The sequence below is a fragment of the Sus scrofa genome, unplaced genomic scaffold (genome assembly GCF_000003025.6).
Source record: "Sus scrofa isolate TJ Tabasco breed Duroc unplaced genomic scaffold, Sscrofa11.1 Contig1304, whole genome shotgun sequence".
Classification (NCBI taxonomy): Eukaryota; Metazoa; Chordata; class Mammalia; order Artiodactyla; family Suidae; genus Sus; species Sus scrofa.
Window position 1 is genome coordinate 1 of NW_018084859.1, and position 23,872 is coordinate 23,872.

The 23,872-nt window shown below is 47.5% G+C and overlaps 1 protein-coding gene across 1 annotated transcript in view; it reads left to right on the top strand.

Moving 5' to 3' along the window:
- The first annotated feature begins 11,845 nt into the window (after positions 1-11,845).
- The window catches only part of LOC110258135 (CUGBP Elav-like family member 2), a 29,251-nt gene continuing 17,224 nt past the window's right edge, over positions 11,846-23,872 (top strand). Inside the window, exons 1-2 of the mRNA XM_021081295.1 lie at positions 11,846-11,962; positions 21,267-21,534. Of these exons, the coding sequence (XP_020936954.1) occupies positions 11,846-11,962; positions 21,267-21,534 (385 nt within the window). The remainder of the gene's footprint in view (positions 11,963-21,266; positions 21,535-23,872) is intronic.

A 23,872-nucleotide genomic window follows, 5' to 3' on the forward strand; every position in this document is an offset into this window, starting at 1 on the left:
GCTTGAGACACGTCCCCGTGCGTGGCGGACCGTGGTCTGGGCTAGCGCAGCACCAGCTCCTGAACGTGGCCGTCACGATGCTTGCTGACCTGGCCCCATCCTTCCTCCCAGAACTGTCGCTGCCCCCGCCCCCCCGCAAAGTCGGTCACTCCCCCAACACCCCGCCGCGGGGGGGGGGCACTCCGTCACTATTCCTGCCAGCTTCTCCGCCTGGAGTGCCACCTCTCCCATTTCCTCCCGTGACATCTCCATTGTCACTCCTTTCGTGCAGTGTCAGCGCTTGGAAGATTCACGAATAGGTGTAAAATGGATTTTAATGCCCATTATACCAAGCTTTGTTTATACACTGCTTCTGTAAGTGAAGCAGCAAGAAAAAAAAATTCTGGTGGTGAATATAAATTGCTTTTGGTACTCTGATACTTAGCTTTTAAGAATCGGTGCAAACGCCACCTCCACCCTGAAGCCTTCCAGGAAAATTCATGGCCTCCACAATGTATTTCTCACAAAATGCATTCTAAAGCTGGATCCGGTGCAGAGGCCTTGCTAAGGCGCTGTATCCGTGCCAGGGAGGTGGCCCAGTGCAGTTCCATGCCCCACCCAGCCTCGGAGCTGCCAGAGCGCATTCTTGGTACTTCCTCTAAAACGCTTTGCAGCCTGGCTATTGGGCACCTGCCTGTGTCTCACCTTCTGGAGAGTAAGTCTTGCAAAGCAGGCACGGTTTCTTTGCTTGTAACCCCTTTGGCGTTTGGAGCAGTGTCTCGCACAGGCCTTGAGATGTTTTGGGGTTGAGTGGCAATGGAAATGCCCGCAGAAGTGTTTAAAAGCCACGTGTTCCATCCAGCCCCCGGCACAGGCCTCTAAGGGGGACTCCGAGTGTGGGGGGGTGACGTGGGGCAGGGTCTGGGCCCCCTCCTCACTGCTGTGACCTGGCTCTTGAGTAAATCCCAAGCTAGCCACACCTTCCAGGTGGGTCGTCAGGTCTGAGAGGTTTCCGAAGGGCGAATCCATGCCAGTGTGCCTTAGAGCAAAGTCACGGAAAGCAGGGTTTTATTCCAATCATTTTACGAAGATTGGCTTTCAAAATGTTCCTGATCGCCGTGACCGAGAATCAGGAAGAGTCTCGGTCACATAAAGGGATTTCATTTTCAAGAGAACCCTCTGCTCTGATGGGGGCTTTATTAGAAGATCCTCCTCAAATGCGCTATAACCCCACCCCGTGCTCCACTAACCGCGCGGACGCCCCCCGGGCGCCTCCCAGGGTCCAAGAGGCAGGACCCACTTCCCTGGGGGGGGGTTCCCTACTTGAGCATTTTATTAATTCAAGATCCGTTTTTCATTTGAAATTACCTGGTTCTCTTACCCACTCGTGTTTTTCCTTAGGCCCATCTCTCATTGCTTATTATCAAGGAAAAGAAAAAACCTCAAACAGTCAAGTTTTCCCCTTCCTGACCTATATTTAAATTGGGTCAGGCGGCGAGTTCGTTTTTCCCATTAGCTCTTTATTGGTGGGGTCACATCCATCAACAGCGTCACACCCTGATTGCTACAGAAAGAGAACTGACATCCCATTTTTTGCTCATTTCCGCAGGTTTCAACCTTTGAAACCTGAAGAAGGCTTTTTTTTTTTTTCTGGAAGGTTCCCATGTGTTAACTTGCTCGTGACATTATGGGGCTCCCTTTCTTGTCATCACTGTTATAAGAATTGAACATGATGGAAGAATGTTACTGCAGGGACTGTAATTTCCTGATGCATTGTTTTCATTCTTTCAACAAATATTCCTTGAGCGACTAGTCTGTACCTGGGACTGTTCGAGGCATTAGAAACACATCAGTGGACCAAGCTGAGCAACTCCTGCCCTCGTGTAGTTTATATTTTAGCGTTAGCTTTTCAAAAAGCGTAGGTGACTAAATTCCCACTGTGGTAAAATGATGTGGTATTAGCCTTTTTAAGCAGAAACTATACCTTCTACACCCTAAAAAAAGAAAAAGAAAAAGAAAACTTTTTGGAGTTCCCATTGTGGCAGCAGTAATGAACCGAACTGGTATCCATGAGGATGCCGGTTCAATCCCTGGCCTCCGTCAGTGGGTTAAGGATCCAGCATTGCCATGACCTGTGGTGTAGGTCAGATCTGGTGTTGCTGTGGCTGCGGTGCAGGCCGGTGGCTGCTGCTCGGACTTGACCCCTAGCCTGGGAACCTCCATATGCCAGGGTGTGGTCCTAAAAAGACCCCCCCAAAAAAACCCTTCATGACCAATTTTTTTGTATACCTCATTAAAATCTTGTGACTCTCCAGGGTAGGGAAATGAGACCTCGTTCTGCTTTCTATGGCTTAAAAAAAAAAAAAAAAAAACAACAAAAGCAGGCCACATATCCCCCAACTGGGAGCTTGGATGGCCTCTGCACGTACTGGGTGGTTTATTTGACGTGGAATTACCTTTATATTTCACTTACCATCAGAAGATGAGAAAGTCTGTTGGTCCAGAGAGAACCGCAGCTGATTATCATTCATTCCAGGTCCTGAGCGGCCTGAGGTGTCTCAGCACCTGCCACCAGAGCAGCTTGGCACCGGGGATGGGCTGGCCCATGCCATTCCCTGAGATGCCCTGATTTAGAGCAGTCTCTTGATCGTCCAGCTCAATAAAGCTGCCCAGCCGAGGAGTGACAATGGGTGTGGGTCTCCACTTGGGCTCAGAGCCCGCACCAGCTCCTGCAGGCCCCGCCCCGGTGGGGGATGGGGGCACAGGGCAGGACCATCCTGTTCTGTGGGCTGCCCCTCACTCAGGGCTTTGTTCTTGCTTGGTCTGGAGTGCACGTTTTTAATATTTTAGACCGGAGCTCTCATGCTCCGTGTTTTTGCTTTAGTGGCTCTGGGGTCTGTGCTGTGTCCATGTTTAGCATAAACGTTGCTGTGCGAGGGCTCCTACAGTGTGTGCGGGTCCCCCGGAGGCACAGGTGAGCTCAGAGCCCCCTCTTCTGTACAACACAACCGCTCGATGAGACGTGTCCCCCATCAGATTATCTCTGTCTCTGTCTGCTGAACCATGTCACCACTGCTGGCACTGGTTATAAAGCAGGTATGAGAGTTCCCGTCATGGCTCAGTGGAAATGAACCTGACTAGCATCCATGAGGATGCGGGTTTGATCCCTGGCCTCGCTCAGTGGATTAAGTATTCTGGCGTTACCGTGAGCTGTGGTGTAGGTCACAGATGAAGCTCAGATCTGTTGGCTGTGACCATAGGCCAGCAGCTACAGCTCTGATTTGATCCCTAGCCTGGGAATCTCCTTATGCTGCAGGTGTGGCCCTAAAAAGACCACAAAAAAAAAAAAAAAAAAAAAAACAGGTGTGAACTGGTTAGTTATGCTTTAATATTAGATGGGAAAAGCCACAAAACTTGACTCTAGTTCACTTGCTAGAGGTTGATGACCTAAGGTCCACCCTGGAAGACTTGAAAGTAACCAGGTGACATGTTTCGTGTTCGTATGTGGTTTAAGTTCATAAACCAGATGCAGTGGCCACATGCAAAAAATCAGGTGGAATGTGCCAACCCGACCGTCTGGTAACATTTCCACCGCGAGAAGATGGATGCGGAACGAAGCAGTGGCGGGGGGATGTGGGCGAGTGGAGACAGGGAGCTGAATTTCTTTCATGGACAGGGTTTTAATACTCGTTATAGTATGCGAGCACAAGGAAGTCAGTGGGGACTGGGTACCGACTGGATGTGAGGCGCAAAGGGCAGGACTGAGCGTGTTGATTTTGGGACCAGAGGGACAGCATTTGTTTAGAGAGGGAGTCAGGAAAGTGATGGTTTGATTTGCTGAACTGTTGAGCGGAAGCACGTGTGCAAAAGGCTTTCATTGAAATACACCTACACGCAGTGGTTACCTGACCCTGGAGCCTGTCACGGAGCAGCTGCAGGGTGGTGAGCTGGGCTTGCGGTGGGGCCTGGGTGAGGGCACGGAGCGGGAATCACCAGACACCGTGGACCCTGGCTGGAGCCCGCATTTGCGAGACAGGAGGAAGCATGGTGTCAGGACCCGGGCACGGGAGGGTGGTAGAGGTGGAGCAGGGGAATCGGCCGTCAGGCAGTGGGTGCACCTGAGTGGCCCCTCACAGCGCTGGTGAGGGGGGACGGCACCGTTCTGGAGGCCATCAGACATGGGGATGAGAGACTGGAGGCGGACCTTGTGTTTATAAATGACATTTTCACAAAATTTAGTGATTTTTTTTTTTTTAAGTCTAGAAGGGTCAATAGGAAGAGAAATTTTAAGATGGAGAAAATGTAAACATATTTCTTAACTCAAGAGAAAGAGGCAGGAGTTGCCTTCGTGGCTCAGTGGTTAATGAACCTGGCTAGGAACCATGAGGTTGCGTGTTCGATTCTCAGCCTGGCTCAGTGGGTTAAGGATCCGGCATTACGATGAGCTGCGGTGTTAGATCGCAGATGCAGCTCGGATTCCACGTTGCTGTGGCTGTGGTGTAGGCTGGCAGCTACAGCTTCAGTTAGACCCCTAGCCTGGGAACCCTCCATATGCTTCGGGTGCAGCCTTAAAAAGACAAAAGACAAAAAAAAAAAAAAAAAAAAGAGGCCAATGTGAGTACAACAGTGATGGACTGAAGTGGGCAGGAGGTTGGAGGGGTGGAAGCAAACCCTGTTGAAGCCCCTTCTCCGACGCCTGGAGCAGCACGTGTAAGGATGCGTCTCGCGTTCCCCCAACCCCAACCCGAGACAGCAGCCCCCGCCTGCCTTTCCCGCTGTGCCCCAGCACTCACTGGTGGACACTCACAGATGTGACAGGACTCCAGGTACTCCGAAAACAGGTGATAGAGCCTCAGGGACACCCTCGCTGCTGAGACACAAACAGAAAGAGGTCCAGGTTGTCCAGGACGCAAAGCATCGGGGACAGAAAGGTGTTCACATCCCACGTAAGTCCAGGGTTTAAATATCTACCTGGGCTCGAAACCAGAAAAAACTTCACGCCCGGAGCAGAGGTTTAAAAAATAGTTCCTCTAGAAGGTATGACAGGAGAATTGCAGGTTCATCTTCTTTCTAGAGTACGTGGCCGTCTCGACCCGCGCGCTGAAAGACGGTGCTTCAGAGCACGCCACTCCCCTGCCGTTGGTTCTCCTTGTGAACGGGGGTGTCTGTGTTTGCCCTCATGGAACTCTCGAGGGAGTGTGTACATAGAACTTACGCTATTGCTTTTTTGTTTTTGTTTTGTCTTTTTAGGGCCACAGCCATGGTATATGGAGGTTCCCAGGCTAGCGGTTGAATCGGAGCTGTAGCCGCCAGCCTACACCACAGCCACAGCCAAGCCACATCCGAGCCGCATCTGCAACCTACACCACAGCTCACAGCAACACGGGATCCTGAACCCACTGAGCGAGGCCAGGGATCGAACCTGCATCTTTATGGATACTAGTCAGATTTGTTTCCACCGAGCCACGATGGGAACTCCCTACTGCTTTCTTTTTTTCTTTTAAGACAACATTGAAGTCGAATGTGGGAAAGCGGATTATTTTGGAATGACACTAAGTCCTGCTCTCTGGACAGTAGGAACCAGGTTAAACCTGGAATAAGATCCAGTGTTGTCATCAGCTTTTTTTCTCTGCACCTTTGCCTTTGCAAAAGCCTTAACCCCCCACCCTTCCTAAAAAGATCAGCCGAGAAATGCCAGGCGTAGACGCTTTGCTTCTTCCCGCTCTGGGGTGGAGCTGAACACCTTGGCAGTGAACTTCCCACAGACCCTCAGACTTGACTGAGGTTATGGAACCAACACCGCCCTCCTTACGGAAGACAGGATGGCTCCTGGCGCCCGCCGTGGCCGCGGAGAGGGAAGCCCTGCAGGCCCTGGACAGCTGTGCGCTATTTCCGGCGATGTTCTGTGTGGAGCTCTGGGGGGACCTCTTGACCCTTGCCAACCTCGGGATCCTGGTAGCCAAAGGACAATCGGCCCCCGTTCCAGGACCTAAGACTCGGGTCCGGGCAGGTCTTTGGGACCCCCAGTGACGTGCACTTGGGTGACACAGAAACCTGGGTTCCTCTCTTTCTCTGTTCGGAGTCCCAAGCCTGGCCGCGTCCTCCCATCCATAATGACGAGGCGTCTGCGAGACCCCGCGTCCAGGTGCCTCCTTCGTGGTCCCCGTGAGGGAACTCGCCTGAAGGAACACAGGCTGTTAGCAGCGGAGGTGATGGCGTTTCTGCCTCACACCCCAGGACATCGTCAGAATCCCGGGAACGGAGATGGAACTTCTTGGTTTTGTTGCTTACAAGGTCTCACCCTTAGAAGGAAATCACCATGATTTTTTTTCCATCTGTGTCCACGAGCCTCTATGAAAAGCAAATATCTGGGACCAGCGACGGGAGGCGTGCACTTTTATTTCGGTGATGTGTGAGCAGAATCCCGTCAGTGGGGAAACCGGATCCCCCTTCTCTTTTTTTTCTCCATTCCCGTTTGCTCCTTACAGACTTGAGCTCATATAAACGGACTCTTTCAAGCTCCTGGCCCCAGATGACACCTTCATTCTGAGGTGTCGTCTTCGTGGGCCCGGGGAGGGGACGGAACGAAGACAAGGTGAGGAGGTACCAGGTGTGACAACTAAGGACATAGCGTCTCTCTTAGGAACCCCACCTATCGAGATGCCAGCGAGCAGTGGCAGTGACAGGTCCACGCTGGGGCTGCAGGTGCCTGAACGGGGGCCTCGGCGGCGATTCAGTCCCAACAGGGGCTTCCTTCATTTGGTCCTGCAGACCCGCGAGTTCCTCTGGCCCATCCAGAGAAGCAGCCAGCGGGGGACACGCCACCAGTTGGCTGGTCTCCTGGATCGTTCAGGGTGGGCATCGGGGTGGGAGAGAGTGGGCCAGAGGTTTACGGGGTGAAGGGCGTGTCTGTTACGGATTGTCGGGTTGTGAGCCGAGAACCCCTCAGAAGCCTTCGGTGTCCTTTTCTAAGGCAGACAGCCTCTTTCTGCTCGCCTGCTCTCCCCACCACCCACTCCCCGGAAAGACTTTTAGGGAATAAATGAAAGGAAGAGGTGTGGTTATTGCGGGCTGATTAGACCCCAGGGGAGAAGGGACACTGTGTGGCTGGTTCGTGCCCTCAGGTTGTGACAGGCTACTAGTGGGGGCACCTGTGTCACTGTTTCACGTCTCTGCCCCCCATCCCTCCCCCAACCCCCCAGCCTTCCCGGCACCACTGGGACACAGCAGACCAGCGGCCCTGGGCCCACTGTCCTCAGTGTGTTTGGCCAATGCAGGCAGTTTCCTCAATTTATTGCAAAACGATTGTGTTTGGAATCGTTTCATTTCCTAAACCACAAAGCCACTGTGCTTTCAGCATCTCATCATTCCGTGGAAAGGGCTTCCTGAAAGCTCCGACAGCAGATGCTTGCCGTCTTCTGTTGATGATGTTTTGTAGGATGTTTTGCAAAACCCTCCTACCCTCCAGGAAACACGGGGAGGGGTCGCAGGAGGAGAATGATGCCCTGGGTTCCTAGAAAATGTGTGTAAGACAGGACACGATGTGCAGCTAAAGGAAAGGCAGGAAGGATGGCCCGCACGGAGGAAGGACATCTTAAAGGAAGGTCAGACGTTCTTGACTCCCAGTGGCCACTGCCCTACTTTTTGGGTGGATCTGGGGTCTGTGCAGGGCAGGAGGAGAGCCCTGTTCCCTACTGGCAGCAGTCAGCCTCTCCCCAAAGTGTCCGTCACCCCATCTCATGCAGAGAATGGGAAGGAAGCTGGCCTTTAGTCTGTGTCCCTGGTGGCAATTCAAGGAAAGGGCGGGTGAGGCCGGTAGGCTAGTCTCTGCCCTTGACGCTGGGCTTGCTCCTGTCTCTTGGGGGACGTGCCAGAGTGGCGCCTTGGGGACCTGAGAGCAGGCATCTGGTCCCCTCTGCAGAAGCTACATCAGAGGAACAAAGGGCATCCCTGCCCCTGTCCTGGTGACAGGCGGCACCTGGCTTTGCCAGTTTGACTTCACACAATGTCCACACCCTTCCTCTGGCGTCCAAGCAATTGACAAGAGCCCTTCACTCAGCCCCAGGCCATGTGTCACTGGGAGCTGTCTGGGAGGCCACAGCGTCAGCATCCTGAGGCCTGGGGGTGGCATCGTCCCCAGAGGAGCTGGCGGTGGGGTCCGCCTGCCCTGCCTGCAGCGGGGTCTCCGTCTCTTCATTTGTTCAGTGCATCCTATTGGATGCCCGCCGTGTGTCAGCCCCTCTCCTAGGTTCCAGGACATAAGTCAGGCGACTCCTGCCCTTTAATACGCTTGCCTCCAGCTGGGGTTTTCTGGAGAGGATAGAACCATAGCTTCTTGCTCTTCCGTAGCCTTTTATCCCTGGTTTCCTGCCTCCCAGCGTCTGTCCCCAGCGTCATCACAAGCCAAACCGCGCCTCCCTTGTAGCCTGTCACCTTCTTGTGCCCCAAACTAAATTCTACACCTGCCCAGAGGGAATGTAGTGATCCTGCGAGTGGACCCCCTCCAGGTCCGTGGTCCCCAAACCTGAGTGATAGAGGACTCACAGGGGCGCATGTTGGTTCAGAGTCCTGGCCCCACAGGGGGTTGGGCTCACGGGTCCAAGGAAACCCCCTGGGGGCTGGGACGCAGGGGACGCTGGGTGCTAACTTGTCCCCTCCCCCGCGTGCGGGGGTCCAGCCTCCGGCAGACAGCACCGCTCTGACCCAGCGGCCAGAGCGTCCCAGCCAAGGGCTGCAGGTCGGAGGGAGTTTCTGCCGCCCCAGTGCGGCCTTCCTCTTGGCCCTGAACTTCCCCGCCATCCGGTCCTCGGGGCCGCGAGTTGCCTGTGCCCCGGGGCGGCTGCCTGTCCTGCTCGTGAGAGAAGCCGGAGCTCGGCCGTGTCCTCGGCCTGATGGCGCTCGCGCTGTGGTTGGTCCCTTCTGTCTGAGGTCTGGAGCCAGACCTGGGGTTTCCGGGTCCTCGGCAATGCTGTGGGCCAGGGATCTGGCACCTTCCCCAGGGTGGAGTTCTGCCTCCTCGGAGTCCTCCTCTGCGCTGCTGGGAGATGCGGCCCACATGCGTTGGGCGCCAGTGGAGACAGGGGAGCTTTTCAAAAGTTGGCTTATTGGGCCTCGAAGGCCGCGGCGTCTCGCCTCGGGTCTGCGGAAACCGCGAACACGCGACCATCGGTGGCCTCTGCTTTCCTGTTGCCGCAAACAGGGAGGCAGCCGCTTCTCCCCGATGCCAGCTCTGCCTCCTCTCTGTCTCATCCATGGTCCCCCCGGGCCTGGAGCGACAAACAGCCTCTTTCTGTGCCAAGACCCAAGACGGTCTCTTCCCCTCGCCGTCTCCTCGCGAGGCTGAATTTCACCTTTGCGTCGACTGTTTCTCCCTCACCTGGCCTTTCAGGCTCGCTCACCTCCTGTGGCCCTCGCAGAGCTGCACCCGCAGGCCGTTCCCTGATGAGAAAGGTGGGAGCTTAGTCACCAGCCTGCAGTTGCCGCCCCAGAGGAGGAAATGTTCACTCTTCTGTCACGTGTTGCAAAATGATGTGAAAAGATTCGAATTCCCCCCTTTGAGGACAGAATAACCAGGTATAGATGTTCAGCCGTGTGCATTGATTACTGACTCTGTACCCAAGGTCAGTGCCACCGCCTTTGATTATTTGGTTGTCGTCACTCCAGGGCGGGGGGTTGTCACATCATTCCCATTCTGCAGATCAGTACAAAGCCTCAGCGAAGTGGAACTGTTGCCTAAGGTCTTAGAGATGGAAGGGGCAGAGCTGGAAAATGAAAGGGTGACTCTGAATGACCACAAGGTCCCTGCTCCCGTAAATAAACCCCTACAGGAGCCGCAGGACAGATGCCAGGTGCAAGATCGACTTTGAGGTTAGTGTCGGCGTAGTGTTCACTTTCCGGAGCCAGAGAGCTAGGTTAAATCCCGGCTGAACAACCTGCAGCGACGTGACCTTGCACCAGTTAGTTTCCCTCATAGGATAATTATAAATGATTAAATACGCACATAGGCATCAAGTCCTTAGAACTGTGGCTGGCACAAGGCAAGCCCATGGAAAGAGTAGCCATCGTCACTTTATTCCTGGTAAAGCTGAATTGGAGACTAGGTTAGCTTTCTGCTGCTGCTGTGATAGATGACCGCAAACCTAGTGGCTTAAGACAGCACAAATGTATTCTTATCTGATGGTTCTGTAGATGAGAAGTGCACTGGGCTCAGATCCAGATGTCGGTGGGGGGCTTACCTTTCTGGAAGTCCTGGGGGGGTGGACCTACATTCCTCTGGCTTTGGGGTCTGACCTCTCTTTTGCACGGAGCAGCCTTCGACCAAAAGAGGTGCCGTGAACACTGAGGATCCACTCCTCCCCTGAAACGTTCCCAGGCATCTTGTAAACAGTTAAATTGAGAGCAAAGGATACTGTCATCAGTGGAGACTGAAGGGAGTTTTCAGAGGACAGCGTGCAGTTACCCGAGGCAGCCCTGGCCAGTCTGCCAGCCCAGAAATGGGAAAACACAGGTGTGGGTGACATGTCACGCTTTCTGTCGGTCGTGTGCAGGCTCCTCCTCCATGGCGTGTCTGTTGAATATTTGGCCTTTAAGAACTTGATTGGGAGTGACCATTTGACACGTTTGAGTTCTTTTGTTTTAGGCAGATTGTTTGCTTGAACTCAGAAGGATCTTAAAGGCAGCAGGATACACAATTGAGATACAGCTTTTCCAATTTAGACCCAAACCAGGGTGAATTTTCAGAGTATTGTCCAAAGCACTGGAGCAAGTGGAGTCTTCTCATTGGAGGGCAGGCAGTTAGTTCACCTGACCTCGTGTCTGATCCCCCTCCATCCTGTCTGTGACCCGCTCCTACCTGCCTACTAGGGACCGCCCAAGAGGTCAGAAAACTATATAGTGCCCTGTGGCCAGTCTGCCTGGATTTTTTTTTTTTTTTTTTTTTTTTGGACTCAGTGACTTATATTTACAGTTGTGCAGCCATCATCACAACCCAGTTTTAAAACATTTCCATCCCAAACCCCCAGCCCATCCCTCCCAATCTGTCTCCTTTGGTAACCAGAGGTTTTTCGAAGTCTGTGAGTCGGTTTCTGTTCTGCAAAGAAGTTCATTGTATCTTTTTTTAGATTCCCATATAGAAGTGATAGCATATGACACTTGTGTCTCACTGTCCAACTTCACTTGGCATGATAATTTCTAGGTCCTTCCATGTTGCTGCAGATGCCATTATTTCTTTCCCTTTAATGGCTTGAGTAATATTCCATTGTGTATATGTACCACATCTTCTTTATCTACTCCTCTGTCAATGGACATTCAGATTGCTCTCATGTCTTGACTATTGTATACAGTGCTGCAGTGAACATTGGGGTACATGTATCTTTTCTAGTCACGGTTTTCTCTGGAACAGATGCCCAGGAGTGGAACTGCTGAATCAAATGGTAATTCTCATTTTAGTTTTTTGAGATATCTCCACACTGTTTTCCATAGTGGTTGTACCAATTTGCATCCCCACCAACAGTGTAAGAGAGTTCCCTTTTCTCCACACCCTCTCCAGCACTTATTGTTTGTAGACTTTTTGTGCCTGGGTCTTCAAAGAAATGGAAATTCAAGACATAAAGAGACATCTAACTTACACATTGTTTCTTTATTCTCGGTGACAAAATGGGCCCACTGGGTCCCCAGCCTCCTCAGCCCTCCCTAAGCCCAGGCGTCCCCTGAGCTTGTGTGTGACATGTGTCTGTCTGGAATGAGTTCTCGACCCCACTCCCCGTTTCCTCGTGAGGGAACATTACTCACAAGAGCAAGGATGACTTGACCCACCTCTTGCTCAGACCTGCCTCCCAGTCTCAATGTGAAGAGTCACCCATGAAGCATGAGCTCTGCCAGTTCTGGTGTCAGCCAGCTCCGTTTCCCTCTTGCCACCAAGCAAAGTTCTAGCTGGGAGCAGGCAGCGGCCAAGTCCACAGCTGGCTGCTCTAGATTTTTCCAGGTGAGTGGAGGTAGGTGGCACCCATGGGCCAGCAGTGTGCAGCCTGGCTGCTCTCTCTCCTTCGAGTCTGAAGAGAGTCATGCAGCAGAAACAGGGCCAGTGGCTGTGAGGTCATCAGTAACTGAAGATGTTCAGACTAAGGGTGGAGAAGAGCTGAGCTCCTTTTTTTGTTGTCTTATGAACTGTATCCTACATGGATGTATAGGTCTTTGTTTTCTTTGTGCGTATGGATTCAAATCACTGTTGGGGTTGCTTGCTTTCAGCCTAAAGAATTTGTTTGAGCAGTTCCTGTAAGATATTTCTGCTAGCCATAGATTTTCTAATGTTTTGTTCATCTAGGAATGTTATATTATTTTTTCTTCATTTTTGGAAGATGGTTTTGCTGGATATAAGACTCTTAGTTCATAGCTTTTTGTTTTTTCTCTTCAACATTTCGAATACATCATTCCACTGCCTACTGGTCCACCGTTTCTGCTGAGAAGTCACCTGGTTGTCTTACCTGGATCCTTTTGTATATGAATCTGTTTTTTTCCTCTTGCTGTTTTCAAGATTTTTTCTTTATCCCTGTCTTTTTCATACTGACTTTCATGAATCTGGGTATATAGATCTTTTTGTGTTATCCTTCTTGTAGTTTGTTGACTTTCTTGGATATGTACATTAATGTTTTTCATCAAATTTGGAAACTTTTCAGTCATTATCTCATCTTTTTCTACTCCTGACTTTTGGTACTCCCATTCCATGTATGTTAGTGTGCTTAGTGGCATGCCGCATGTCTCTGAGGCTCTGTTCAGTTTTCTTCATTTTTTTTTTTCTGTTCTTCAGATAACGTCATCTCAATCAATCTTTAAATTCACTTGATCTTCTACCTGCTCAAATCTCCAGTTGAACCCTTAGAGTAAATTTTTTAACTCCTAAAGTTTAATTTTTAATTTCAGACTTTTTCTGTTTTGTTCATTTTTATAATTTCTGTCTCTTGATTGATACTGTGTACTTGATGAAACACGTGACCATGTCTTTTTTAATTCTTTAAGCATAGTTTCTTTTAGTTCTTTGAACATATTTATAATAGCTGCTTTGATGTCCTTGCTAAGCCCAGTATCTGGGCCCTCTAAAATTTAGTTTCTGATGCCTGATTTTTTTTTTTTTCCTGTTTGTGGATCACATTCTCTTGTTTCTTTCTACGTCTCATAATTTGTTGATAACTGGATGTTTCAGATACTCTGTAGTAGCAATTGGGAGCCTCCCCACTCTCCCCCAGCTCCCACCAAACCCAGCTGCTGCTTGTTTGTTGGCTCAGTTGCTTGATGACTTTGCTAGTGAAGTTTATTCTCCTATGGTATGTTTCTGATGTCATTCCTGAGAGGGCACAACCTTAGGCTGTGAATGACATTCTTCTATTTCCTTTTTTAAATGGCATTAATTTTTCTAAATGGCTCTTTGACTGCCTCTCTGCCCTGTTAAATTTATGGATGATCTGTTTCAATTGCTGCCACACTCAGCTGTTAATCTCAGTTAATTTCTAGTTATTTCATCTATTGGTTTTTGGCCCTGGAGCATATATTGTCCCCCACAGTCTGATTCTATTTAAGTCAGGTGCTTTCATGGGGAAAGTCTTCAAGACCATTCCTTGATACTTGCTCTGACCCCAGCAGGACCCTTCATAGCTCTCTCTTTCTCTGGCTCTTGTGTTAAACTTCTAGCCACTCTACCATGTTGCTATTATGGTGCTACCCCTTAATGGCTCACTACCAAAATTTCTGTTCTTTCCCATGGTGCCTGCCCTAGGCTTGAACGTCTCCGCCCTGTGTTACAAATGACTTCATTCCTTTTCGGGAGAGTTATGGAGCTGTTTTGTGACCTTTCTTTCTCTGTGGGCAGATCCTCTGTCCACTGCTGAGGGACAGCAGCCTGCTTTGCTTCATGCAACCCCTGGCCTACAAGAGGAACACTGTATGAGGGCAGTAGCATCTGGTCATCTCAGCTTGCTTCTCTAGGCATTGAACTTCCCCCCAGAAGCAAAATGGGATGAGGGGAATTTGGCCCAGTATTGTCTGTATGCTGTGACTGGGATAGAATTTCCACCCCATGAGTACAGGCTGGTTTGAGGAAAAGACTCACACTCCTTGGACTGCAGTAGAGTTTCTACAAGACAGGGCTGGGGCGGGAGAACGATTAGAAAGACTAGTGATCTAGCCCTCCCTAGGAGAAGCCGTAACTCCAGTTTGGGAGCTGTGGTGGAAGGGGCCCCATCTTCTTGGGCATGACCTCCTGAAATAAAGCTTGAGGGGGTGGAGGAGGAGGTGGCACAGCCTGCTGGTTGTGACTCAAATGCCACAGACTCCTGCTGTTCTTACTGAGATTTAGCCAGTTCTCTTGAGGAAGAAATTTCTTTTTCATCCAGGGATCTAGCAGTGTTACAAGTCAGAAGAGGCTCCCATGGGTGCTGTATTCATGTTGTCGTGTATGTTAGCTCTAACTTGTTTTTTATTTTTTATTCCAATGCATCATTTGATATAGCATTTGATTAGGTGCCCACATAGTTACCACTTCCTTTGCTTATTATTCCTTCTTCTTTCATCTGGGATCATTTCTGTTTTCATTTGAAGTACATCCAATAGAACGTCACTTAGTGAGGATGTGTTGGTGAAAAAGTCTCTTAGCTTTTGTGTAAAAATTACTTCTTTATTTTGTCCCAGTTTGTGGAATTTTTTTTTTTTGCTGGATGTTCTAGGTTGACGGTTAATTTATCTCAGCACCTTTTACTAACCTGTCTTAGGTCATTAATACTGAAATGTCAGGTAGTGAGATATCTAATCGTGGTCCTTTGAGAGTACTTTTCTCTCTGGTTGTTTTTAAATTATTCTCTATTTCCTTGGTGTTCTGCATTTTTTGCTGTGGTGCCTCTAATTGTGTATTTATTTTTCCTGATTCGAATTCATTGGGATCCTTGAATGTGTGGATGGGGGGGTGTCTTTTATCAGTTCTGAGAAATTCTGGGTTTTAATTTTTTATTATTCAATGAATTTATTACATTTGAAGTTGTACAGTGATCATCACAATCCAGTTTTATAGGATTTCCATCCCACAACCCCAGCACATCCCCCCACCCACCAAACTGTCTCCTTTGGAGACGATAAGTTTTTCAAAGTCTGTGAGTCAGTATCTGTTTTGCAAAGAAGTTCAGTCTGTCCTTTTTTCAGACGCCACATGTCAGTGAAAGCATTTGATGTTGGTGTCTCATTGTATGGCTGACTTCACTTAGCGTGATCATTTCTAGGTCCATTCATGTTACTAAAAATGCCAGTATTTTGTTCTTTTTAATGGCTGAGTAATATTCCATTGTGTATATGTACCACATCTTCTTGATCCACTCCTCTGTTGATGGACATTTAGGTTGTTTCCATGTCTTGCCTATTGCAAAGAGTGCTGCAGTGAACATCAGAGTACATGTGTCTTTGTGAGTTGTGGTTTTCTCTGGATAGATGCCCAAGAGTGGAATTGCTGGATCAAATGGGAGTTCTGTTTGTAGTTTCCTGAGGAATCTCCATACTGCTTTCCACAGTGTTTGCACCAATTTACAATCCCACCAACAGTGTACTAGGGTTCCTTTTTCTCCACCTCCTCTCCAGCACTTATTGTTTGTAGATTTCTTGATGATGGCCATTCTGGCTGGTGTAAGGTGGTACCTCATAGTGGTTTTGACTTGCATTTCTCTAATAATGAGTGATGTTGAATATCTTTTCATGTGTTTTTTGGCCATCTGTATGTCTTTTTGGGAGAACTGTCTGTTTAGATCTTCTGCCCATTTTTGGATGGGGTTGTTTGGTTTTTTTTGGCATGGAGCTGCAGAAGGTGTTTATAAATTTTGGAGATTAATCCCTTGTCAGTTGATTCACTTGCAAAGATTTTCTCCCATTCTGTGGGTTGTCTTTTCGTTTCGTTTAGGGTTAAATTTAAGTTTTATTAGGTCCCATTTGTTTAATTTTGTTTTTATTGTCATTACTCTAAGAGGTAGATCTGAGAAGATGTTGCTGTCATTTATGTCAGAGAGTGTTTGGCCTATGCTTTCCTCTAAGAGTTTTATAGTATCTTGTCTTATTCTAGGTCTTTAATCCATTTTGAGTTTATTTTTGTGTATGGTACAAGGGTATGTTCTAATTTCATTCTTTTCCGTGTGGCTGTCCAGTTTTCCTAGCACCACTTATTGAACAAGCTGTCCTCTCTCCCTTGTATATTCTTGCCTCCTTTGTCATAGATTAGTTGGCTGTAGGTGCGTGGGTTTAATTTTGGGCTTTCTGTCCTGTTCTACGGATCAATATTTCTGTCTTTGTGCCAGTACTGTATGGTTTTGATGATTGTTGCTTTGTAGTATAGACTGAAGTCCAGGAGCCTGATTCCTCCAGCTCCATTTTTCTTTTTCAGGATGTCTTTGGCTATTCTGGGTCTTTTGTGCTTCCAAACAAACTTTAAAATATTTTGTTCGAGTTCTGTGAAAAATGTCCTTGGTAATTTGATAGGGATTGCATTGGATCTGTAGATTGCCTTAGGTAGTATAGTCATTTTGATAATATTAACTCTTCCAATCCAAGAGCATGGTATGTATTTCCATCTATTTGTGTCATCTTTGATTTCTTTCATCAGTGTCTTACAGTTTTCAGAGTACAGATCTTTTGTCTCTTTAGGTAGGTTTACTCCTAGGTATTTTATTCTTTTGGATGTGATGGTAAAAGGGGATTGCTTCCCTAATTTCAAGAAATTCTGTTATTAACTCTTCCCATATTGCCTTTTCCCTACTCTCTCTTCCTTCAGGAACTTCATCTAGTTATGTTAGAGCTATTCCATGGCACTTAACCTCCTATATTTCCTGTCTCAGTTATATATAAGCTCCTCAAATCAGTCTTCCAGTTTACCAAATTCTCTCTGTGACTGTATCTAATATCCTGTTAAACCTGTGTATCCATTGAATTTTATATTTTGATAATTATATTTTTTTCATTTCTAAGACCTTAATAATTTTTTTAGTATGCTTGGTCATTGCTTATAATCCCTTTTTTTCATTTTTCAAATTCTTAAACTATGCAGCCATGCTAAATATACTTTTTTTTCTATTGTGTGTTAATAATTCTAATATCTGAAGTTTTGGTAGATCTAAATATGATGTCTGTCTAACTCTGCCTCTGCTTCTTCTTATTCTTTGGTACTTGGTTTACTTGTGTATTTTGTGATTTTTGATTGTGAGCTTAACTTCCTTGGTTGCTGAGAATTCTTGGTTGAAGTTGGGCCCTTTCAAGGTTGACTTACAGTTGACTCTGCAAAGTGCCGAAGGACAGTACAAGCTGGGGACCACTTTGACTTGATGGCCTGAGGGGTTTTAACCACTCAGATAAAATAAAGTTAGGTTGCAGACGTATGTGATGCCTGGTTCATTCTACATTATTGGAGGGAAATTCCACTCGCCCTACTCAGCCAGCACTAAGCTTTAACACAGGCAATTTTCCTTAGAGTTTCTGACACTGATACTTTGGCCTTGTTCCAGCAAAGAATAAAGATAATGAGTGCCTTTGATTCTCATAAGTTGTGTAACTTTTCAAGTTTTTATGGTAATATGTAAAAGAGTAAAAATATTAAACTATTATCTCCAAAGTACTAGAGGGGGAGAATGGAACATGAAAAAACCCAACAAATAATCCTAAAGGGCAAGAAAGAAGAGAAAAGAAATGTAATGTAGGCAAACCTATACTACAAAATTTAAATAGTACTACTAAAATATTATCAACTTATTCGGCTATATTTTTTAACCTATTTACATACTGATTATGAGAGATACAGCTAAAATATAAACAGAAAAGTAAAAAGATGGCAGAAGATAAATAGTATGCAAATTTTTAAAAAGCCGGTGCTTTTTTTTTGACATCATACAAAATAGACTTAAAGATAAAACTAGAAATAAAAAGATCAGCACAAAAAGTTTATTTCAACAAAAGGTAGCGTGTTTTACAAACATCTGTGGAAGTTGTAACATAGCTTCAAGATGGTATTCCCCCCAAATTTATATATTTACATAGAATAATGGGCATTAGCACAGTGGAAGATTTTTTTTAATTGGAGTGTAGTTGATTTACAATGTTGTGTTCATTTCAAGTGTACAGCAAAGTAAATCAGTTATACACATACTTACATTCTTTTTCTTTAATTTTATTGGAGTATAGGTGACTTAAAATATTGTATTTGTTTCAGGTTTACAGCAAAGTGAATCATATATATATATATATACACACATACATCCATATATATGTATATGTACACGCACATATTCTTATATATTTATCCATTGTTTTTTCCCATGTAGGTTATTATAAATGTATATCCATTCTTTTTTCAGATTCTTTTCCTTATAGGTTATTGCAGAATATTGAGTAGAGTTCCCTGTGCTGTACAGCAGGTCCTTGTTCGTTATCTGTTTTATATATAGTAGTGTGTATATGTTAATCCCAAACTCCTAATCTCTCCCTCCACCCTGCATTTCCCCTTTGGTAACCGTAAATTTGATTTCAAAATCTGTGAGTCTCTTTCTCCTTTGTAAATAAGGTCATTTGTATCATTTATCGTATATCTCCAGATATATGCCCAGGCGTGGGATTGCTGTATCATATGGTAGTTCTATATTTAGTTTTTTAAGGAACCTTCATACTCTTTTCCACAGTGGTTATGCCAGTTTACATTCCCACCAGCAGTGCAGGAGGGTTCCACTTTCTCCACACCCTCTCCAGCATTTACTGTTTGTAGACCAATGGTGATGGCTACCCTGACTGGTATGAGGTGATATCTCATTGTAGTTTTGATTTGCATTTCTCTAATAATTAGTGATGTTGAGCATCTTGTCATGCGCTTTGGGGCCACCTGTTTTTCTGATTTGGAGAAGTGTCTGTTTAGATCTTCTGACCATTTTTGGATTGGCTTGTTTTTTCAATATAGAACTGCAGGAGCTGTTATATTTTGGAGATGAAGCCCTTGTCGGTCGCTTCACTTGCAGATACTTTCTCCCGCTCTGTGGGTCGTCTTTTCATTTGTCTGTGGTTTCCTTTGCTGGGCAGAGGAATACGGCTGTGGGAAGAGGTGAGCTCCGTGTCTTACTGCTCCGCCGTCTTGATCCCCTTCCTCAGGCCACATGAAGATTTTCACCTGCTTCTCTCAGCAATCGACAGATCAACCAGACAGAAAAGTGAAACTTAAATGTAAATGCTCATGATTTTTTAAATGTATTAGGAGGATATTGTGAGTAATTTTATACCAAGGTAAATTTGAAAATGTAAATGAAATACACACATTCTTAGAAATCTATGACTCAGTAAAACTTGAGGGGGAAAAGAAAAATGGTTTGAGGGGGTTTTAAAAGAAAATAGCCTCAGTTTTTAGAGTTGAATACTGAGATATGTAGGGGTACAACGGCTTAAGTTTCTGAAATTCGCTTTAAAATACTCTTAGAGGAAGCAAGTTGGTCCTCCAGTATTCTTGAATCTGGATCTAAGTTTATGGTAGTTTATGTCGTCTTTTGTGTGTATTTATATTGGAAACTAAAAAAGGATACAGATGAACTTACTTGCAAAATGGAAACAGACTCACAGACTTTGAAAAGCTTACCTTTACCAAGGGGGCAGGCGGGCAGAGGGGAGGCATGGACTGTGGGTTTGGGATAGAAATATTTTAAAATGAGGTTGGAATGATGGTTTTACAACTATAAATAGAAGAAAAGTCATTGAACTATTAACACAAAAGAAAGGTCTCACAACACGAAAAGACTGGAAACACTGACTTGAGGATGGACTGTTTTATTTTGAAGAGAGAAGGTGCATACCCATAAGGAGGGTCAGCAGCTCATGCGCGTGTGGACGGAAATGCAGCAGGCTGGGGATTCAGGTTTTAGGCCTTTGATGTAGGCCCCCAAGTGGGGCGCACTGCAAGCAGTGCTAGGTGGTTTCTGAAGGCAGAATAGGGATGTGGCTTCCTCCAGCTGGGCAGGAATGTTCCAGAAGGACAGACTGACGTTCATGGCCAAGCTTTTATTTATTTTTTTTTTTGCAATTATTTATTTATTTATTTACTTACTTATATGAGAGTATAGTTGATTTATAGTGTTTCTTCAATTTCTGTTGTACAGCAAAGTGACCCAGTCATACACAGGTCCCTGTGCTGTACAGTACGGCTCCATTGCCCATCCATTCCCAGTGTAACAGTTTGCATCCAAAACCCCAGAATGCCCGTCCAGTTTTTTATCAGCGGTGTGAGTTTAGCCTTTTTTTTTTGTAATCAGTGGTCAGAGTTCAGCTTAGCTTTTACCTCTGTCGTCAGGATAAAGCAGACTGTCAAGCTATGCAAATGTGAGGTACTTGGAACAGTCTTTACAGAAGCAGCTGTACGTGTTAAGGCGCCTGGGGTAGAGCTGCTTTGTGAGCATCTCCTCAAAGTGAGAAACACAGTTTTGTCAGATGACCCAGCAATCCCGCTGTTAGGTGTGTACGAGAGAAGTGAAAACATACGTGTACCCAAAACTTGTGTACAAAGAGGCACAGTGTGATTATTCCAAAGTGAAAACAGATGTTTGTACACAGTGGAATATAATTTGACAGGAAAAGGGGTAAAGCGACCACCTGTCAGAACCTGGATGAACCTTGAACCAGGGTGGGAAGGGAAAGAAGCCAGTCACAGAAGGGCACATGTTTCAGGATTCCACTTAAATGATCCTGTTTCGGCTCAGTGGTAACCAACCCGACTAGTATCCATGAGGACGCGGGTTTGATCCCTGGCCTTGCGCGGTGGGTTAAGGATCTGGCGTTGCTGTGAGCTGTGGTGTAGGTCACAGATGAGGCTCGGATCCTGTGTTGCTGTGGCTGTGGTGTAGGCTGGTAGCTACAGCTCAGATTTGACCCCTAGCCTGGGAAATTCCATATGCTTCAGGTGTGGCCCTAAAAAGGAAAAAAAAAGGGGGGGGGAGGGAATATGTATGATTAAAAACAACAACAAAAAAAAAACTTTATTGAGACAGTGCCAAATCTAAGCATAAACAATAAGAAAGCCAAGAGTGGGCGTTTCATGCCCTCCACCCCTTCCCCTTTGGGGCGGGGAATTTGTCCAGAGGCTCCCAAAGCAGGGCTGATGAAGGAGCCGACCAGCCCCGAGCCCTGAGGCTGGTGGTCTCTGCCCCACTAAGCAGCAGTGCGTGTGTTGGTGGACTGGCACAATGGAGCAATGGTGATTTTTTTTTTTTTTTTAATTCGCCAAATCTGATTGTCACCATGGGCACAAGCATAGTCCAGATGTCCCAGGACTGGCCAGCGCCCTGGCCCCCTGCTGCAAGGGGACCCCCGCCCCCAGACAGCCGCCTTCCCTGCTGTCACTCACCTCCGGCTCTTGCCCATCCCTGTCTTCCTCTTGTTTTGCAGTGGCTGCTTCCACTCCCAACTCCACCGCCGGTGCAGCCATGAACTCTCTGACCTCCCTGGGGACTCTGCAAGGACTGGCGGGAGCCACGGTCGGACTGAATAACATTAATGCACTGGCAGGTAGCGCCCACAGTGAGTACTTGCTGCTCTGGTGGACAGCCTTCCCCCCAACCCTCCACAGACGGGGCGGCCACAGACCACCTGAGGACAGGTCCCGGGCAGAACTGAGGCTGGGGGTGGAGTGGCACAGGCTCTGAGGGCCAGATGGCATCCGTGATTGGACTGCCCACCCTCGCCACCCCGAGCCTTTTCTAGCATGTAGACTGGGTGTTTGGCCATAGGTTTCTGGGGTTGACAGGTCCCTGCAGGTTTCAAGGGCTTTGGTTCTGGCTCTGGTCCCTTTTCCTGAGAGGCAGTGTGTCACAATAGAACAGTGAATGGGCGAGAGGTCAGGACGCACGGAGCCAGCTCCCAGTCTGCTGCCCGTCACCTGCTGGAATCCGCGGCCAGTCTGTGCCCCTAGTCTGGACTTGAGAGTCCCCGTCTAGAAATTGGGAGTTCTGGATCAGATGCTCTTAAAGGGCTCCTCCAGCTATAAAACCGGAAGGGGCGTGGCAGTTCCACAGGAGGAGAAATGAGGCTTTGCCAGGAAGGAAGCAGGGTGGGTGGAGAGGAGCCGCTCCCTGGAGGTGGTGTCGAGCAGCCGAGGCCTGGGTCCCTCGGCAGCAGCGCGTCTCCTCAGGGCACAGGTCCCCTGTGGCAGGTTGAAGCTGCAAGAGGCAGACGGCTTACAGAACGGCTGAGCCCTGACACGTAAGGCCTTCCTGCAGATCCTCTGGGTTGTGTCTACACAGCCCAGCCACGTTCAGCATTTTAGATCCCTGGGGAGACCAGAACCTGGCCAGAGGATGAGTCATATTTGAGGCTGGAACTGAACTCTGGCTCCTCCGCTGGGGGAGCGGATGGATCCTCAGTCCACAGAGGGGACCCCTCATTTGCCTTCCCATCAGCTCAGTCTCCCTGCACCACCCCACTGCCTGATAAAAAGAGCCAAGCCCAGGAGTTCCCTTTGTGGCCCAGCAGGTTAAAAACTCGACTGGTGTCCACAGGATGTGGGTTTGATCCCTGGACATGTTCAGTGGGTTGAGGAGCTGGTGTTGCCGTGAGCTTTGGTGTAGCTTCCAGGCACGGCTAGGATCTGGCACTGCTGTGGTGCAGGCCAGCAGCTGCAGCTCCAATTAGACCCCTAGCCTGGGAACCTCTATATGCCATGTGTGTGGCCCTAAAAAAGAAAAAAAAGAAAAAAGAATAGCCAAATCTATCAGGTCCCTGACAGCCTCTGAGTCTAACTTGGGGACCTAATTACCTACCAGGCAGTGCAACCTCTGCCCATCTTAAGCTTTAAGAAAAGGGTCCTTGGCAAGTTGCCTTTTTTTAAGCCATGATTCAATACGTGAACAGGTTTTAAAGGATGATCAAGCAGTCTTTTTTTTAAAAAGCAAAAAACCAACCAAACAAACAAAAACAGTAATTTTATATCTTAAAATCCCCAAAAGAATACTTTGCAATTTATTTGGTAAAGAAGAACCTAGAACTCATCGGATGACTTAACTTTTATAATCCTGATTGGAAAATAAATCAGCCATTTAGAGGTAGGAAATTCTTCCAGGTTTTAGTGAATCCTTTTAGGCAGATGCTCTGGGAAAAACAAACATTAGCTTGGACTGAGCTTGACCTGGCCACAGGCCAAAAAAGAAAAAAAAAAAGGAGAAAAGAAAGGTATTTCTCCTTCCAGACAGGATGGTTCTTGATTAGCAAACATGTAGCAAATGAGGTGGTAGCCACGTGATGGCAGAAGGTTTTATTCTAGTAAAACCGCCTCCAGCTCCCCTCTGGCCAGCAGCCCTCACTGCCTTGACTCCTGTTTCTGACCTTGTTCTGCAGACGCTCCAACTCACTTGTCCTTCCCCTCGGTTGCAGACGTGTGTTTGCACACAAACCTTCATGCTGCTTCTCTTGCCCCAGGACCTAGTTCCCCTAAAACAAGGAATTTGATTTGACCGCCTGCCTGTCCTTGGTCTGCACAGTAACAGGCCAGTGGGAATGGCTGTCCTCCTCAGCACGTGCTCATGATCGCTGTGTGTCGTCCCCTGTCTGCGTGGTCCCGCCTCCCTCCATCCTCTGCTGTTGTCCTTGGCTGGGATGTTCCCATCGTCCGCATAGCGAGGGACTCTGTTGAATGGCAGAGAGACCACAAGAGTTCTTGTGTGGGGTCCGTGTTACTCAAATTGTGCTTCTGGCAAGAACAACAGGCTTAAATCGTGGTGGTTGTTTTTTTAAATTCTTTGCCATTGGGTTCATATGGGAAATTAAGTCTGCTTCACATAACTCCTACTAGAGTTGAACTAGGAAAATGTGGAATTAAACCGGAAGTCACGCACAAGGAATACTTTCCTTCTGATGGGGTGAA